The sequence below is a fragment of the Notothenia rossii genome (assembly GCF_949606895.1).
Source record: "Notothenia rossii genome assembly, chromosome: 2".
In the NCBI taxonomy this organism is placed as follows: Eukaryota; Metazoa; Chordata; class Actinopteri; order Perciformes; family Nototheniidae; genus Notothenia; species Notothenia rossii.
The window spans coordinates 2256780-2276703 of record NC_136904.1 but is presented as its reverse complement, the minus strand read 5'-3'; the positions used below and the strand labels follow the sequence as shown (position 1 = coordinate 2276703).

At 51.8% G+C, this 19924-nt stretch overlaps 1 protein-coding gene across 1 annotated transcript; it reads left to right on the top strand.

Moving 5' to 3' along the window:
- The first annotated feature begins 13794 nt into the window (after positions 1–13794).
- Positions 13795–16578, top strand: LOC307026207 (forkhead box protein B1-like). The gene has a single exon (XM_079661411.1). It carries the CDS (start codon positions 14396–14398, stop codon positions 15212–15214), a length of 819 nt encoding a protein of 272 aa, XP_079517537.1. The 5' UTR covers positions 13795–14395; the 3' UTR covers positions 15215–16578.
- The last annotated feature ends 3346 nt before the right edge of the window (positions 16579–19924 follow it).

Below are 19924 nucleotides of genomic sequence, written 5' to 3'. Positions count from 1 at the left end.
AGAGGAGAGAGAGGAGAGAGGGGCGTCTGAACGGAGAGAGAGGAGAGAGAGGGGCGTCTGAACGGAGAGGGAGGGGCGTCTGAACGGAGAGAGAAGGGCGTCTGAACGGAGAGAGAAGGGCGTCTGAACGGAGAGAGAAGGGCGTCTGAACGGAGAGGGAGGGGCGTCTGAACGGAGAGAGAAGGGCGTCTGAACGGAGAGAGGGGGGCGTCTGAACGGAGAGAGAGGGGCATCTGAACGGAGAGAGAGGGGCGTCTGAACGGAGAGAGAGGGGCGTCTGAACGGAGAGAGAGGGGCGTCTGAACGGAGGGAGGGGCGTCTGAACGGAGAGAGAGGGGCATCTGAACGGAGAGAGAGGGGCGTCTGAACGGAGAGAGGGGCGTCTGAACGGAGAGAGAGGGGAGAGAGGGGCGTCTGAACGGAGAGAGAGGGGCGTCTGAACAGAGAGAGGGGCGTCTGAACGGAGAGAGAGAGGGGCGTCTGAACGGAGAGAGAGGGGGGCATCTGAACGGAGAGAGAGAAGAGAGAGGGGCGTCTGAACGGAGAGAGAGGGGAGTCTGAACAGAGGGAGGGGCATCTGAACGGAGAGAGAGGGGCGTCTGAACGGAGAGAGGGGGGCGTCTGAACGGAGAGAGAGGGGCGTCTGAACGGAGAGAGAGAGGGGCGTCTGAACGGAGAGAGGGGGGCGTCTGAACGGAGAGAGAGGGGCGTCTGAACGGAGAGAGAGAGGGGCGTCTGAACGGAGAGAGAGGGGCGTCTGAACGGAGGGAGGGGCATCTGAACGGAGAGAGAGGGGCGTCTGAACGGAGAGAGGGGCGTCTGAACGGAGGGAGGAGCATCTGAACGGAGAGAGAGGGGCGTCTGAACGGAGGGAGGGGCATCTGAACGGAGAGAGAGGGGCGTCTGAACGGAGAGAGAGGGGCGTCTGCACGGAGAGAGAGGGGAGAGAGGGGCGTCTGAACGGAGAGAGAGGGGCGTCTGAACACAGAGAGGGGCGTCTGAACGGAGAGAGAGAGGGGCGTCTGAACGGAGAGAGAGGAGAGAGAGGGGCGTCTGAACGGAGAGAGAGTGGCGTCTGAACAGAGAGAGAGGAGAGAGGGGCGTCTGAACGGAGAGAGAGGGGCGTCTGAACAGAGAGAGGGGCGTCTGAACGGAGAGAGAGAGGGGCGTCTGAACGGAGAGAGAGGGGGGCATCTGAACGGAGAGAGAGGAGAGAGAGGGGCGTCTGAACGGAGAGAGAGGGGCGTCTGAACGGAGAGAGGGGCGTCTGAACGGAGAGAGAGGAGAGAGAGGGGCGTCTGAACGGAGAGAGAGGGGCGTCTGAACAGAGAGAGGGGCGTCTGAACAGAGAGAGAGAGGGGCGTCTGAACGGAGAGAGAGGGGGGCATCTGAACGGAGAGAGAGGAGAGAGGGGCGTCTGAACAGAGAGAGAGGAGAGAGGGTTGTCTGAACGGAGAGAGGGGCGTCTGAACGGAGAGAGAGGAGAGAGAGGGGCGTCTGAACGGAGAGAGAGGGGCGTCTGAACAGAGAGAGGGGCGTCTGAACGGAGAGAGAGAGGGGCGTCTGAATGGAGAGAGAGGGGGGCATCTGAACGGAGAGAGAGGAGAGAGAGGGGCGTCTGAACGGAGAGAGAGGGGCGTCTGAACAGAGAGAGAGGAGAGAGGGGCGTCTGAGAGGAGAGAGAGGGGCGTCTGAACGGAGAGAGGGGCGTCTGAATGGAGAGAGAGGAGAGAGAGGGGCGTCTGAACGGAGAGAGAGAGGGGCGTCTGAACGGAGAGAGAGGGGCGTCTGAACGGAGAGAGAAGAGGGGCGTCTGAACGGAGAGAGGGGGGCGTCTGAACGGAGAGAGAGGGGCGTCTGAACGGAGAGAGAGAGGGGCGTCTGAACGGAGAGAGAGGGGCGTCTGAACGGAGAGAGAGAGGGGCGTCTGAACGGAGAGAGAGGGGGGCATCTGAACGGAGAGAGAGGAGAGAGGGGCGTCTGAACAGAGAGAGAGGAGAGAGGGGCGTCTGAACGGAGAGAGGGGCGTCTGAACGGAGAGAGAGGAGAGAGAGGGGCGTCTGAACGGAGAGAGAGGGGCGTCTGAACAGAGAGAGGGGCGTCTGAACGGAGAGAGAGAGAGGGGCGTTTGAACGGAGAGAGAGGGGGGCATCTGAACGGAGAGAGAGGAGAGAGAGGGGCGTCTGAATGGAGAGAGGGGCGTCTGAATGGAGAGAGAGGAGAGAGAGGGGCGTCTGAACGGAGAGAGAGAGGGGCGTCTGAACGGAGAGAGAGGGGCGTCTGAACGGAGAGAGAGAGGCGTCTGAACGGAGAGAGAGGGGCGTCTGAACGGAGAGAGAGGGGCGTCTGAACGGAGAGAGAGGGGCGTCTGAACGGAGAGAGAAGAGGGGCGTCTGAACGGAGAGAGGGGCGTCTGAACGGAGAGAGAGGGGCGTCTGAACGGAGAGAGAGGGTCGTCTGAACGGAGAGAGAGGGGCATCTGAACGGAGAGAGAGAGGCGTCTGAACGGAGAGAGAGGGGCGTCTGAACGGAGAGAGAGGGGCGTCTGAACTGAGAGAGAGGGGCGTCTGAACGGAGAGAGAGGGGCGTCTGAACTGAGAGAGAGGGGCGTCTGAACTGAGAGAGAGGGGCGTCTGAACGGAGAGAGAGGAGAGAGAGGGGCGTCTGAACGGAGAGAGAGGGGCGTCTGAACGGAGAGAGAGGGGCGTCTGAACAGAGAGAGGGGCGTCTGAACGGAGAGAGAGAGGGGCGTCTGAACGGAGAGAGAGGGGGGCATCTGAACGGAGAGAGAGAAGAGAGAGGGGCGTCTGAACGGAGAGAGAGGGGAGTCTGAACAGAGGGAGGGGCATCTGAACGGAGAGAGAGGGGCGTCTGAACGGAGAGAGGGGGGCGTCTGAACGGAGAGAGAGGGGCGTCTGAACGGAGAGAGAGAGGGGCGTCTGAACGGAGAGAGGGGGGCGTCTGAACGGAGAGAGAGGGGCGTCTGAACGGAGAGAGAGAGGGGCGTCTGAACGGAGAGAGAGGGGCGTCTGAACGGAGGGAGGGGCATCTGAACGGAGAGAGAGGGGCGTCTGAACGGAGAGAGGGGCGTCTGAACGGAGGGAGGAGCATCTGAACGGAGAGAGAGGGGCGTCTGAACGGAGGGAGGGGCATCTGAACGGAGAGAGAGGGGCGTCTGAACGGAGAGAGAGGGGCGTCTGCACGGAGAGAGAGGGGAGAGAGGGGCGTCTGAACGGAGAGAGAGGGGCGTCTGAACACAGAGAGGGGCGTCTGAACGGAGAGAGAGAGGGGCGTCTGAACGGAGAGAGAGGAGAGAGAGGGGCGTCTGAACGGAGAGAGAGTGGCGTCTGAACAGAGAGAGAGGAGAGAGGGGCGTCTGAACGGAGAGAGAGGGGCGTCTGAACAGAGAGAGGGGCGTCTGAACGGAGAGAGAGAGGGGCGTCTGAACGGAGAGAGAGGGGGGCATCTGAACGGAGAGAGAGGAGAGAGAGGGGCGTCTGAACGGAGAGAGAGGGGCGTCTGAACGGAGAGAGGGGCGTCTGAACGGAGAGAGAGGAGAGAGAGGGGCGTCTGAACGGAGAGAGAGGGGCGTCTGAACAGAGAGAGGGGCGTCTGAACAGAGAGAGAGAGGGGCGTCTGAACGGAGAGAGAGGGGGGCATCTGAACGGAGAGAGAGGAGAGAGGGGCGTCTGAACAGAGAGAGAGGAGAGAGGGTTGTCTGAACGGAGAGAGGGGCGTCTGAACGGAGAGAGAGGAGAGAGAGGGGCGTCTGAACGGAGAGAGAGGGGCGTCTGAACAGAGAGAGGGGCGTCTGAACGGAGAGAGAGAGGGGCGTCTGAATGGAGAGAGAGGGGGGCATCTGAACGGAGAGAGAGGAGAGAGAGGGGCGTCTGAACGGAGAGAGAGGGGCGTCTGAACAGAGAGAGAGGAGAGAGGGGCGTCTGAGAGGAGAGAGAGGGGCGTCTGAACGGAGAGAGGGGCGTCTGAATGGAGAGAGAGGAGAGAGAGGGGCGTCTGAACGGAGAGAGAGAGGGGCGTCTGAACGGAGAGAGAGGGGCGTCTGAACGGAGAGAGAAGAGGGGCGTCTGAACGGAGAGAGGGGGGCGTCTGAACGGAGAGAGAGGGGCGTCTGAACGGAGAGAGAGAGGGGCGTCTGAACGGAGAGAGAGGGGCGTCTGAACGGAGAGAGGGGTGCGTCTGAACGGAGAGAGAGAGGGGCGTCTGAACGGAGAGAGAGGGGGGCATCTGAACGGAGAGAGAGGAGAGAGGGGCGTCTGAACAGAGAGAGAGGAGAGAGGGGCGTCTGAACGGAGAGAGGGGCGTCTGAACGGAGAGAGAGGAGAGAGAGGGGCGTCTGAACGGAGAGAGAGGGGCGTCTGAACAGAGAGAGGGGCGTCTGAACGGAGAGAGAGAGAGGGGCGTTTGAACGGAGAGAGAGGGGGGCATCTGAACGGAGAGAGAGGAGAGAGAGGGGCGTCTGAATGGAGAGAGGGGCGTCTGAATGGAGAGAGAGGAGAGAGAGGGGCGTCTGAACGGAGAGAGAGAGGGGCGTCTGAACGGAGAGAGAGGGGCGTCTGAACGGAGAGAGAGAGGCGTCTGAACGGAGAGAGAGGGGCGTCTGAACGGAGAGAGAGGGGCGTCTGAACGGAGAGAGAAGAGGGGCGTCTGAACGGAGAGAGGGGCGTCTGAACGGAGAGAGAGGGGCGTCTGAACGGAGAGAGAGGGTCGTCTGAACGGAGAGAGAGGGGCATCTGAACGGAGAGAGAGAGGCGTCTGAACGGAGAGAGAGGGGCGTCTGAACTGAGAGAGAGGGGCGTCTGAACGGAGAGAGAGGGGCGTCTGAACTGAGAGAGAGGGGCGTCTGAACTGAGAGAGAGGGGCGTCTGAACGGAGAGAGAGGAGAGAGAGGGGCGTCTGAACGGAGAGAGGGGGGCGTCTGAATGGAGAGAGGGGGGCGTCTGAATGGAGAGAGAGGGGCGTCTGAATGGAGCAGAGAGGGGCGTCTGAACGGAGAGAGGGGGGCGTCTGAACGGAGAGAGAGGAGAGAGAGGGGCGTCTGAACGGAGAGAGAGGGGCGTCTGAACGGAGAGAGGGGGGCGTCTGAACGGAGAGAGAGCGGCGTCTGAATGGAGAGAGAGGGGCGTCTGAACGGAGAGAGAGGGGTGTCTGAACGGAGAGAGAGGGGCGTCTGAACGGAGAGAGAGGGGCGTCTGAACGGAGAGAGAGGGGCGTCTGAACGGAGAGAGGGGGCGTCTGAATGGAGAGAGAGGGGCGTCTGAACGGAGAGAGAGGGGCGTCTGAACGGAGAGAGAGGGGCGTCTGAACGGAGAGAGGGGAGAGAGAGAGGGGCGTCTGAACAAAGAGAGAGGAGAGAGAGAGAGGGGCGTCTGAACGGAGAGAGGGGGGCGTCTGAACTGAGAGAGAGGGGCGTCTGAACGGAGAGAGAGGGGCGTCTGAACGGAGAGAGAGAGGGGCGTCTGAACGGAGAGAGAGGGGCGTCTGAACGGAGAGAGAGAGGGGCGTCTGAACGGAGAGAGAGGAGAGAGAGGGGCGTCTGAACGGAGAGAGAGTGGCGTCTGAACAGAGAGAGAGGAGAGAGGGGCGTCTGAGAGGAGAGAGAGGAGAGAGGGGCGTCTGAACAGAGAGAGGGGCGTCTGAACGGAGAGAGAGGAGAGAGAGGGGCGTCTGAACGGAGAGAGAGGAGAGAGGGGCGTCTGAACGGAGAGAGAGGGGCGTCTGAACAGAGAGAGAGGAGAGAGAGGGGCGTCTGAACGGAGAGAGAGGGGCGTCTGAACGGAGAGAGAGGAGAGAGAGGGGCGTCTGAACGGAGAGAGAGGGGCGTCTGAACAGAGAGAGGGGCGTCTGAACGGAGAGAGAGAGGGGCGTCTGAACGGAGAGAGAGGGGGGCATCTGAACGGAGAGTGAGGAGAGAGAGGGGCGTCTGAACGGAGAGAGAGGGGCGTCTGAACGGAGAGAGGGGCGTCTGAACGGAGAGAGAGGAGAGAGAGGGGCGTCTGAACGGAGAGAGAGGGGCGTCTGAACAGAGAGAGGGGCGTCTGAACAGAGAGAGAGAGGGGCGTCTGAACGGAGAGAGAGGGGGGCATCTGAACGGAGAGAGAGGAGAGAGGGGCGTCTGAACAGAGAGAGAGGAGAGAGGGTTGTCTGAACGGAGAGAGGGGCGTCTGAACGGAGAGAGAGGAGAGAGAGGGGCGTCTGAACGGAGAGAGAGGGGCGTCTGAACAGAGAGAGGGGCGTCTGAACGGAGAGAGAGAGGGGCGTCTGAATGGAGAGAGAGGGGGGCATCTGAACGGAGAGAGAGGAGAGAGAGGGGCGTCTGAACGGAGAGAGAGGGGCGTCTGAACAGAGAGAGAGGAGAGAGGGGCGTCTGAGAGGAGAGAGAGGGGCGTCTGAACGGAGAGAGGGGCGTCTGAATGGAGAGAGAGGAGAGAGAGGGGCGTCTGAACGGAGAGAGAGAGGGGCGTCTGAACGGAGAGAGAGGGGCGTCTGAACGGAGAGAGAAGAGGGGCGTCTGAACGGAGAGAGGGGGGCGTCTGAACGGAGAGAGAGGGGCGTCTGAACGGAGAGAGAGAGGGGCGTCTGAACGGAGAGAGAGGGGCGTCTGAACGGAGAGAGGGGTGCGTCTGAATGGAGAGAGAGGGGCGTCTGAACGGAGAGAGAGAGGGGCGTCTGAACGGAGAGAGAGGGGGGCATCTGAACGGAGAGAGAGGAGAGAGGGGCGTCTGAACAGAGAGAGAGGAGAGAGGGGCGTCTGAACGGAGAGAGGGGCGTCTGAACGGAGAGAGAGGAGAGAGAGGGGCGTCTGAACGGAGAGAGAGGGGCGTCTGAACAGAGAGAGGGGCGTCTGAACGGAGAGAGAGAGAGGGGCGTTTGAACGGAGAGAGAGGGGGGCATCTGAACGGAGAGAGAGGAGAGAGAGGGGCGTCTGAATGGAGAGAGGGGCGTCTGAATGGAGAGAGAGGAGAGAGAGGGGCGTCTGAACGGAGAGAGAGAGGGGCGTCTGAACGGAGAGAGAGAGGCGTCTGAACGGAGAGAGAGGGGCGTCTGAACGGAGAGAGAGGGGCGTCTGAACGGAGAGAGAAGAGGGGCGTCTGAACGGAGAGAGGGGCGTCTGAACGGAGAGAGAGGGGCGTCTGAACGGAGAGAGAGGGGCGTCTGAACGGAGAGAGAGGGGCATCTGAACGGAGAGAGAGAGGCGTCTGAACGGAGAGAGAGGGGCGTCTGAACGGAGAGAGAGGGGCGTCTGAACTGAGAGAGAGGGGCGTCTGAACGGAGAGAGAGGGGCGTCTGAACTGAGAGAGAGGGGCGTCTGAACTGAGAGAGAGGGGCGTCTGAACGGAGAGAGAGAGGGGCGTCTGAACGGAGAGAGAGGGGCGTCTGAACGGAGCAGAGGGTCGTCTGAACGGAGAGAGAGAGGGGCGTCTGAACGGAGAGAGAGGGGCGTCTGAACGGAGAGAGAGGGGCATCTGAACGGAGAGAGAGGGGCGTCTGAACGGAGAGAGAGGGGCGTCTTAATGGAGAGAGAGGAGCGTCTGAATGGAGAGAGAGGGGCGTCTGAACGGAGAGAGAGGAGAGAGAGGGGCGTCTGAACGGAGAGAGAGGGGCGTCTGAATGGAGAGAGAGGGGCGTCTGAACGGAGAGAGAGGGGCGTCTGAACGGAGAGAGAGGAGAGAGAGGGGCGTCTGAACGGAGAGAGAGGGGCGTCTGAATGGAGCAGAGAGGGGCGTCTGAATGGAGCAGAGAGGGGCGTCTGAACGGAGAGAGGGGGGCGTCTGAACGGAGAGAGAGGAGAGAGAGGGGCGTCTGAACGGAGAGAGAGGGGCGTCTGAACGGAGAGAGGGGGGCGTCTGAACGGAGAGAGAGCGGCGTCTGAACGGAGAGAGGGGGGCGTCTGAACGGAGAGAGAGGAGAGAGAGGGGCGTCTGAACGGAGAGAGGGGGGCGTCTGAATGGAGAGAGGGGGGCGTCTGAATGGAGAGAGAGGGGCGTCTGAATGGAGAGAGGGGTGCGTCTGAATGGAGAGAGAGGGGCGTCTGAACGGAGAGAGGGGGGCGTCTGAACGGAGAGAGAGGAGAGAGAGGGGCGTCTGAACGGAGAGAGGGGGGCGTCTGAATGGAGAGAGGGGGGCGTCTGAATGGAGAGAGAGGGGCGTCTGAATGGAGCAGAGAGGGGCGTCTGAACGGAGAGAGGGGGGCGTCTGAACGGAGAGAGAGGAGAGAGAGGGGCGTCTGAACGGAGAGAGAGGGGCGTCTGAACGGAGAGAGGGGGGCGTCTGAACGGAGAGAGAGCGGCGTCTGAATGGAGAGAGAGGGGCGTCTGAACGGAGAGAGAGGGGTGTCTGAACGGAGAGAGAGGGGCGTCTGAACGGAGAGAGAGGGGCGTCTGAACGGAGAGAGGGGAGAGAGAGAGGGGCGTCTGAACAAAGAGAGAGGAGAGAGAGAGAGGGGCGTCTGAACGGAGAGAGGGGGGCGTCTGAACTGAGAGAGAGGGGCGTCTGAACGGAGAGAGAGGGGCGTCTGAACGGAGAGAGAGGAGAGAGAGGGGCGTCTGAACGGAGAGAGGGGGGCGTCTGAATGGAGAGAGGGGGGCGTCTGAATGGAGAGAGAGGGGCGTCTGAATGGAGCAGAGAGGGGCGTCTGAACGGAGAGAGGGGGGCGTCTGAACGGAGAGAGAGGAGAGAGAGGGGCGTCTGAACGGAGAGAGAGGGGCGTCTGAACGGAGAGAGGGGGGCGTCTGAACGGAGAGAGGGGGGCGTCTGAACGGAGAGAGAGGAGAGAGAGGGGCGTCTGAACGGAGAGAGGGGGGCGTCTTAATGGAGAGAGGGGGGCGTCTGAATGGAGAGAGAGGGGCGTCTGAATGGAGAGAGGGGCGCGTCTGAATGGAGAGAGAGGGGCGTCTGAACGGAGAGAGGGGGGCGTCTGAACGGAGAGAGAGGAGAGAGAGGGGCGTCTGAACGGAGAGAGGGGGGCGTCTGAATGGAGAGAGGGGGGCGTCTGAATGGAGAGAGAGGGGCGTCTGAATGGAGCAGAGAGGGGCGTCTGAACGGAGAGAGGTGGGCGTCTGAACGGAGAGAGAGGAGAGAGAGGGGCGTCTGAACGGAGAGAGAGGGGCGTCTGAACGGAGAGAGGGGGGCGTCTGAACGGAGAGAGAGCGGCGTCTGAATGGAGAGAGAGGGGCGTCTGAACGGAGAGAGAGGGGCGTCTGAACGGAGAGAGAGGGGCGTCTGAACGGAGAGAGAGGGGCGTCTGAACGGAGAGAGAGGGGCGTCTGAACGGAGAGAGGGGGCGTCTGAATGGAGAGAGAGGGGCGTCTGAACGGAGAGAGAGGGGCGTCTGAACGGAGAGAGAGGGGCGTCTGAACGGAGAGAGGGGAGAGAGAGAGGGGCGTCTGAACAAAGAGAGAGGAGAGAGAGAGAGGGGCGTCTGAACGGAGAGAGGGGGGCGTCTGAACTGAGAGAGAGGGGCGTCTGAACGGAGAGAGAGGGGCGTCTGAACGGAGAGAGAGAGGGGCGTCTGAACGGAGAGAGAGGGGCGTCTGAACGGAGAGAGAGAGGGGCGTCTGAATGGAGAGAGAGGGGCGTCTGAACGGAGAGAGAGGGGCGTCTGAACGGAGAGAGAGGGGCGTCTGAATGGAGAGAGAGGGGCGTCTGAATGGAGAGACAGGGGCGTCTGAACGGAGAGAGAGGGGCGTCTGAACGGAGAGAGAGGGGCGTCTGAACGGAGAGAGAGGAGCGTCTGAACGGAGAGAGAGAGGAGCGTCTGAACGGAGAGAGAGAGGGGCGTCTGAATGGAGAGAGAGGGGCGTCTGAATGGAGAGACAGGGGCGTCTGAACGGAGAGAGAGGGGCGTCTGAACGGAGAGAGAGGGGCGTCTGAACGGAGAGAGGGGGGCGTCTGAACGGAGAGAGAGGGGCGTCTGAACTATCCGTTGCTAAAGTTATTAAATGTGAGTCCTTGTTTGAAGGGAGTTAACCCTGAAGTTAGATCACATGTTTGATTATATTGTCTTGTTTTGCGCTGTTTAGTTTTGGGTCCCTCGTACGGCGACCTTGAGATCGTTGAAAGGCGCCTTTATGAATAAAATGCATTATTATTATAATGATCACATATTTCTCTTGAAGAAGACCTCCGCTGCTCTTCCTCTCTCCTGAGTCGAGTAGTGAATCCTCTTCATGCAGATTTAGGATTGTGATCTTTTTTAAACTTCTGAATCAGAAACATGTGTTTTCCCAACGGAGAGGTTTCATCTGAATCAGTGCGTGATATCCATCCAACACTCTGACATGATAACACAGTGTATGGAGAACAACAAAGGTGTTTATCCAACGCTCTGCTGACGGCAATCTCTGCAACACAGAAAGAGAGAGAGACACACACACGCACACACACACGCGCACACACACACACACGCACACACTGATCCTTGTTAAATGTAGTATTGTTGTTTCTGTGAAGTAAATGCTAAATAATGCAGACGGTGTAAACAGTACTGATGACAGAGGAAGTTTTTTATTCAATTTAGTGCAACTTTATTCGTGTGTCCTGTTTGTGTGCAGCTGTTACCTCGAAACAGTTCAGAAAACAAAACAACATATTTGTAATTAAAGTCATTTATCATTTCATAAAAAAGCTCAATACACGATATAACATATTTACATTTAGTATTTACATTTCTGTAGAAGGATAAGATCATTAAATGTATTGCCATCCTGCTCTCTGATTGGCTGCAGTGTGACCAATCAGAGAGCAGGATGACAGAGAGGCTTTCAGAAGAACACCTCATAGATGAGCTAAATCAATCACATGAAGGTAAATGATTCCTGATCGATCAGCTTTAAGAAACATCCAGCTCTCAGAGGTTCCTTTATTCAAGTGACACACACAGTGTCAGCAGCTCGTTCCTCAGAGAGCTGGGAGGGTCTTATGAGGGTCTTTCTGTAGCTGCTTATTTCCACTAAGATTTGTTAGAACATGTTTGAATTGACTGTATTCATTTGAAAAGGCGTATTAAGACATGAATACTGCTGTGTAATATGTGTTTGTATATACACTGAACAAACATATAAATACAACACTTTTGTTTTGTTCCCATTTTTCATGAGATGAACTCAAAGATCTAAAACATTTTCTATTTACACAAAATAACCATTTCTCTCAAATATTGTTCACAAATCAAAAAATCTGTGATAGTGAGCACTTCTCCTTTGCCGAGATAATCCATCCCACCTCACAGGTGTGGCATATCCAGATGCTGATTAGACAGCATGATTATTGCACAGGTGTGCCTTAGGCTGGCCACAATAAAAGGCCACTCTGAAACGTGCAGTTTTGCTTTATTGGGGGGGGGGTGGGGTCCGAAAACACTCGGGTTAAACCCTAACCCTAACATGTCACCCATTGAGCATGTTTGGGATGCTCTGGATCGGCGTATACGACAGCGTGTTCCAGTTCCTGCCAATATCCAGCAACTTGGCACAGCCATTGAAGAGGAGAGGACCAACATTCCACAATCAACAACCTGATCAACTCTATGCCAAGGAGATGTGTTGCACTGCGTGAGGCAAATGGTGGTCACACCAGATACTGACTGGTTTTCGGACCCCCCCAGACCCCCCCAATAAAGCAAAACTGCACGTTTCAGAGTGGCCTTTTATTGTGGCCAGCCTAAGGCACACCTGTGCAATAATCATGCTGTCTAATCAGCATCTGGATATGCCACACCTGTGAGGTGGGATGGATTATCTCGGCAAAGGAGAAGTGCTCACTATCACAGATCTTTTCAGATTTGTGAAAAACATTTGAGAGAAATGGTTATTTTGTTTATATAGAAAATGTTTTAGATATTTGAGTTCATCTCATGAAAAATGGGAGCAAAAACAAAATTCAAAAGTGCATTTATATTTTTGTTCAGTGTATATATACATTTAAGGAATGCAATATAAGGCAAGTGCACGCTCAGGTGGGCCGGGGAAACTGATCACAGATTCTATTGTTTTGTTACACTGACAGAAATGCATGAATTACCACATTTAAAACAATAAGAAGCAGAAAGTGAGAATGATTAATTTCTCATTTGAACAAAACAAAAAGGACTTCTCTATGAATTTCTAAATAAGAAAAAATATTTAAAGACAGAAAATAAAACCATGAGTTTGATTTGTGTCTTACTCTCACGCTCAGAAACACCATTTATTTATTTCAAACAATAATAAATTACAAAATGTTGTAATAATAATAATTATTATTAATTAATTATAATAATATAGAGTAAAAATAAATGTGTCCGTAACATTCAGGAATAGAAAATCATTGTTTTAAACAAATATAAATAATGCATGTAAACAAATGACAAAAAGAAACACATTATATAAAATAATAATAGTTTAAAAAACACAAACAGATAATAAGATTATTAACGCTATAATAGATATATCATTACAGCGTTAATTAAATGTTTCTACTGCAGAGTGTCGGAGCGTGTCTCTGCATCCTGAACACACACACACACACACACACACACACACACACACACACACACACACACACACACACACACACACACACACACACACACACACACACACACACACACACACACACACACACACAAACATGATCAGATCAAGAGGTCAGAGGTCAGCCATGTCAAAGTGGCTGTTTGCTAACGCACACACACACGCACACACACACACGCGCGCACACACACACACCCTCCCCAGGGAACCCCCCCCCCCCCCTGTATCTCTCATCAGAAACACAAAGCTGCTTCCATGGAAACCAAAACAATTGTAATTTTTAAATAAACATTTTATTTCCTGTGATTTTATTTATTTTATTGGTATTGTATTATAAATAAATAAAAACATTATGGATTGTTCTCTTAAATCTATAAACTCGATCATTAACTAACGACTCTCTCACATTATTAAATCACTTATTAAACATCTAATTAATGAAGTGCTTTATCACTGCGGGAGAAACGCGCGCATAAAGACCGCAATGAACTGTAAAGGATAGTACTAATTATAATAATACAAATAATAATAACAAGTATTGTAATAATGATAATAATATTTGGTGCGTTTTTGCGTAATTACGGAACACGGAAATGGCTGCTTTAGTAAAATCCCTTTTCCACAAAAACGAAATGTCTTTAAATTCACAGAGAATAAACTCCCCTTCCCTTTGTGCCTCTGCAAAAATAAAATAAAGAGGGTTTTAGTGTTTGTAATAATCAAAACCACTTAAATTAAAAAACAACCTTAAAGGAAAAAGCGCTGAAATAACCCTTCATTAAACCGAAATAAAACCCTTCAGTCTCTCTTCTGTGATGAGTGATTAACAGCTCAGCAGAGAGGTCAAAACTAACGCTTTCATTCCCTGATTTAAAACGAGAAAAACAAGTGCATTTTGTCCCTTAAATAAACCCTTAAATAAAACCTTAAATAGTCCTTACCGTTAGCATTAAAGGAAAGGAACAAATGAAAGCGAACATATTAGAAGGACAATTAGGAGGCATTAAAAACTATTTGTTTGTACAGGATGTTTGTTTAATTCAGTGTAAATTAAAAACAGGAAATAAAGATTTATAGAGTAGTTTAACAGTCCAATAATTTGTGCCCAAAAGTTTGGAATTATTGTGCAAAAATCTGTCTTTTTAGATCTATTTATTTATTTATTTAATTGTTCCGAAGATTTGCTCCTGTCTCCGCCTCTTATCGGCGCTGTGGAGAGAGGACATGAAGCAGGAACTAAGCCATTCAATCCTCAAACAGCGGCTCTATTTGTCAATGCAAATTGGTGAGGGGCACCCAGCACCCCCCGCTTAATACACACTGTCACACACACACTCTCACACACTGCGCGTAAAATGTGTCCAAACATACCTCCACAGCGCGGCTCTCTCCTCCCCGGACACAGAGCTCTTTCTCCCGGATTGTCTCTGCGTGTTTTGGCTCCGAATGAAAGTGTAAAGTAACTGAAACAACATTGTAACGCACACACACGCACACACACACACGCACACACACACACACACACACACACACACACACACACACACACACACACACACACACACACACACACACACACACACACACACACACACACACCTCTCTCTCTCTCTCTCTCTCTCTCTCTCTAAACCCCTCCCATCTCTCTCTCTAAGATCATGTGATGGAGAAGAAAAGTGGCCCATTAATGAGTTTCCTCTGCGGAGGACAGTCGGGATGGAGCAGCAGAGACAGCGGAGATATAAACTCACTTTAACTTTAGTTCTGTGCGTAAAGAGAGCCGGAGCGATGCGTGCCAAACACCACGAGAGCCTCTCCTCGTGCGTAAAGCAGTTTTAAAGAGTTGGACACAGAGCTGCGTCAGGATGCCTCGACCCGGCAGGAACACCTACAGCGACCAGAAACCTCCCTATTCCTACATCTCTCTCACGGCCATGGCCATCCAGGGCTGCCCGGAGAAGATGCTGCCGCTCAGCGAGATCTACAAGTTCATCATGGACCGCTTCCCGTACTATCGCGAGAACACGCAGCGCTGGCAGAACTCCCTGCGCCACAACCTGTCCTTCAACGACTGTTTCATCAAGATCCCGCGCAGGCCGGACCAGCCGGGGAAGGGCAGCTTCTGGGCCCTGCACCCGAGCTGCGGGGACATGTTCGAGAACGGGAGTTTCCTGCGGCGCCGGAAGCGGTTCAAGCTGCTCGGAGGCCTTCTGCTCGCGGACCCTCTGGCGGTCAGCAGTAAGGCTCAGGAGTTCCTCGTGCAGCAGCAGCGCGAGGCCAAGCTGCGGCTCAGCGCCCTGCACGCGCACCTGCCGCCGGGCGGCTACACGAGCTCCTTGCCGTTCAAACACCCGTTCGCGATCGAGAACATCATCGCGCGAGAGTACAAGATGCCCGGTGGCCTCGCGGGCTTCCCCCCCGCGGGGTTCCCGCTGCACCACGCGCCTCTCCCCCCCCCCTGGTCGGTGTACGGCTCCGGGATGATGGACAGCAGCGACTTCCCGCCCTACAGCCTGCAGACTTTTCCCGCCATCCCCGTGCCCATCAAGCCCCCCCACGGGCACGGGGCCATGCTGCACGCACACCTCCCGGCCTTCCTCGCGCACTCCCCCGCGCGGTCCCCGCAGAGCCCCCCCGGAGAGGAGCTCTCTCCCCCCGCGGGGCTGCAGGTGTCGGTGCACTGACGGAACTCTTTTATATCCAAAATGAACTCTTTAAAGAGGATCAGCGTCTTCATGTCCAGGAGTCAGAGAGGAATGGATGCGTTTCATTTACATGTTTTATTTCTAATAAGAAATTCATCATCCTGTAAAGAAACAGTGTGTTCTGGACGGAACTCTTTTTATATAAAACACAAACTCTTTAAAAAAAAAAGGGAAAGACTTCTTGATGTCCCGGAGTGTGCAACATGCGAAGATGCGTTTTCAGTGAATTCACGTTTTATTTCTAATAAGAAATAAATCCTGTAAAGACAGAGCGTGACCTCTGACCTCCAAACAGCAGAAATAAGGACATTTATTTGATTTCATTCACTCCAGAGGCTTCCACGGTTCCCGGTGCACGGAACTCTTTTTATATAAAACAAGATATCTTTGAAAAAAAAGAAAAGTGAAAGATTGATCAGCTCCAAAGCTTCTTCACGTCCAGGAGTGACATCATCATCATCATCATCATCATCATCATCATTATTATTATTATTTTATTTGAGTTTATTCGCTCTGTGTCTGACAAAGTGTTCTTTTGATGTAAAACACAAACTCTTTAAACAGAAAAAGGGAAAGACTTAGCGACTCCAAAGCTTCTTCTTGTCCAAGAGTGTGAGGATGCGTTTCATTATCTAATTGTATTTCTAATAAGAAACAAATCAGTCCTCCTGTAAAGAGAGAGCGTGACCTCTGACCTCCAAACAGCAGAAATAAACACATGATTTCATTTGGTTTCTCTCGCTCACATTCCTCCGTGTTCCTGACAAATTGCTCTGGATCTTTTGTGCCGCCCTTTCTCCTGCTCTGAAAGCCAGCCTCAGATTAATGACTCTCTTAAGATTTGTTTCCACTTCACTTCAGTTTCCTTTCTGCGCCAACAAACCCCGAAGGAAGTTTCTCTGTTGCTCTGTTTCCACTCGCAGGACTTTTGTTCCCGGATAAAGGCCGCGGAGGAAAAGCTTCATAAAAATGCAAATGAGCAAATAATGACCCCTGTTTGAAACGTCTGTCATCGACACGAACAATCTGAGAGACTTGAGACCATATATTTGCGTCAGAGGTTCTTTAAACCTGGAGACATTTTGACCCTGAACGCAACGCTCTGATGCACTTTGAACAAAAAGAGATCTAAATGTTTTTATTCTGTTTCTGTTTAATTTAAAGTTTTCTAAAATGTTGAGATGTGTGCGTGCGTGTGTGTGTGTGTGTCCTGCTGCATGCTCCTGCTGTCTGAACAATATTTCAGTGTTTGTGAGTTTCTGAACTAAAAGCATGAACAGCGTGGATTTCTGTTCCCTGAGCGTCGTCTGCTCATCCGCCTCCATTAAAATACCTTCCTGAGAAAAGTGACTTTAAAAAGCTGTGAAGAGGCCTGTTATTCACACACACACACACACACACACACACACACACACACACACAACACACACACACACACACACACACACACACACACACACACACACACACACACACACACACACAGGTCACTTCATGTTTAATTAAACATGTTTATAAATAAATGAGAGAAATGTAATCAAAACCTGAATGATAGTTTTCTTTGCTGTGATTTATAATATACTTCCATCAGTGTTCATTGATTGACTGCTCTGATAATCAGGTGCATTTCCTTGATCCCACCTGTCGGATCGTCTCCTCCTCACTCGTCAGGTCTGTAAATCCTCCAGACAAAAAATCCCTAAAACTGAAGCAACGGGATCTTGGGACGTCAAATATTTAACACTAAAATTGAACGGGACTCAGTGTCTCCGTACAGGGCTTTTAAATGACTGTAACCACTCTATATATTCAAGAACAGTTATTTAAATATAAAAATGTAATAAACTAGATCCTGCAGGTTTAACAAAAACGCTCATTTTGTGACATTCAATGCTCTTTGACATTTGGGGCAAACAGATTTAAACCGGCTAATTCATTAATTAGATACATATATATATATATATATAAATCTTGTGTTGCAGAGCTACACACCGGACGCTGTGTGTCATGTTCAGGACTTAAATACAAATACACTTTGCAGTATTTCATCCGGTGTATTCGTCGCTCCAGGATCTGTACCTCAATATGTTCAGCTAGTAAATAACACACTAATTAAACATCAGTAATAATCATGAATACATCACCAAAGGGTTCATGTATCCATTATATTTGTATATATGTTGCTGTTAACGTACAAATCTAAACTTAAAAGTTATATTTAAAATGACTCGTAAAGGAAAATCATTTTGACTCTCATTTGAAAAGGATCCTGCAGTTTCACAAAAACTAGGATGCGTTTTTATGATCTGAATTCAAACCACACATTTCAAACAAGTGCTCGTCGCGAAAAGGTGTTTTTTTTAAATGTAAAAATGTTTTATAAGTGAGTTTTTACTGCAGCAACAGATTTTAAAACAAGTGTCTGTTTCTTTTACTGTGAGCCTTTTTATTTCCATCCTGTCCTTCAGTTTCATTCCAACAATTCAGACAGTCCTTTGTTCAATCAAACCACACATTTTAAACACGTGTCCGTTGCTCAAACCAACTATAGGTGTTTCTATATTGTAAATATGTTTAATAGGTGAGTTCAGACAGAGCAACAAAGTGTCCTCTCTTTACTCTGAGCTGTTTTATCTCTAATCACGTCCTGCAGTTTCCATTCAAACATTTATTTGATTCCGGATCGTTGTAAATGCACAGTTCATCGTTTAAAGGTGACTGAACGGATAAAACCTGTGTTTGGATGCAGTTTGAGTTTGCAGATGAACGACAGAGTGTAAAAGTTTGTCTGTTGATAGTTTTAACATTTAGACCTTCAGAGTGAGACTCAGAGACTCAGCTTCTGCTTCTCGACCTACAGGCGCTGAGACGGACGGAGCGTTTCATTTATTCTGCGGCTTGTTTTGTCCCCGAACTGACGGAGGTCCGCTGAGTAAACACTGAGGGGATTATCCAGTTAACACTTCACTGTGTGTGGGAGTGTGTGTGTGTGTGTGTGTGTGTGTGTGTGTGTGTGTGTGTGTGTGTGTGTTGCCCAGAGACGGAGACTGTTACCCTAAAAATGTCACTCTGTGAACGACCCCCCCCCCAGCTTTGTGACCACACACAGTAAAACAGATGAGGTTTAAAGAGGGACTCACACACACACACACACACGCACGCACGCACGCACTCACGCACACACACACACACACACACACACACACACGCACACGCACACACACACACACACCGAGGTGACGCAGGAGGAAGAGGGACTCAGATTTCACATTTAATCCCAAACGTTAAAGTCTAATTCCTGAAATCATCATGTTGTCAAACTCTTCTTCAATTAATGCATTAAATCCACGAGTTACTTAGTTGTTGTTGTTGTTGTTGTTGTTGTTGGTTTATTCACATTTCTAAATGGACTTGTTGACATGGATCTACTTTATTTATCCCAAAGTCTAAAGTGATGTTGCAGCAGGTGATAAATACACACTGACTGCATATCAACAGTATCTTTAGACACTATGTAACAACAGTTAAACGATAAGTAAGAACACACTCTAAAAACAGTGGTTCTCACCTGGTGGCTCGCGACCCACGGACCCGTTTCGAAAAAAAAATTGGGGGGGGAAAAGTCAAACTTTTATTTTGAAGGCCCCATTTTCTAACGCTGTGCATGCAGTCGGCGTTGCACTGGAAGTACCGGAGACCATAAACGGTTTTGAAAACTTATGTCACGTAGTGATCATCTTCTCAATAAAATATCTTTGCTGATGTTTGTTCGAGTCTTCTGGCCAATCAGAATCAAGTTTGTTGCCGGAAGTCCCCACGGAGAGTAACTTTGTGGTGGAACTATTCTTTATACATCCATGGATACAACTTCAGATACAAATGAACACATAATGAAATATGACCCCCGGTTTGATGATTGACAGGTCACAGAACAATGGGGGCTATCTACCCTTACCCAAAAAGTAATTCACACAGACTATCTCCTCTTTGCTCTTCTCTCTGTGTGGAGCACCAAGCTGTCAGAACAAAGTGAAAAACAATATGTCGTAATCAGAGTTGGGTAATATTATTACTGTAATAATATTACTTTTGTCGGTAACGGAGTAGTGTAACGCGCTACTTTTATAATTCAGTAATCACACTACAATTACTAACATTGCCCCGACACGCGTTACTTCGTTACTTATCAAATCAGTCATAATCACACTGACAGACAAGAGGGGTTTCCGCCGCAGGTGTATATGTACTAATCTGCGCGTCCACATCTCCACGTGCAGCGCTGCATAAACATGGCTGAGTCAGCGATAACTTTCGAGGGGTGGACAGGAATGTGACGGTGAGGTGCAAACTGTGTCCAGGCCAGAAGCTGTTATCCACTGCTGTAAACACCACGTCAAACCTCAACACCTGCAAAGAACACATGCTAAGGTGAAGCTAACGCACAGCTATTTGTTGTTTGTTTATATCACGTAGTCTGTTCTTCTTCTCTGTCTTCCGGTTGTTGCCTCTTTTGAATGACGAATACACACTACCGCCGCCTGCTGGTAAGGAGAGTTATTGCCACTCACGCATGCACAGTTTTTTACGTGCTCGGCGAGTAAAGTAACGAGTAAAGTAACGAGTGACTTTATGTAGAGAGTAACGAAGTAATGTAATATATTACTTTTTAAAAAAAGTAATATGTAATAT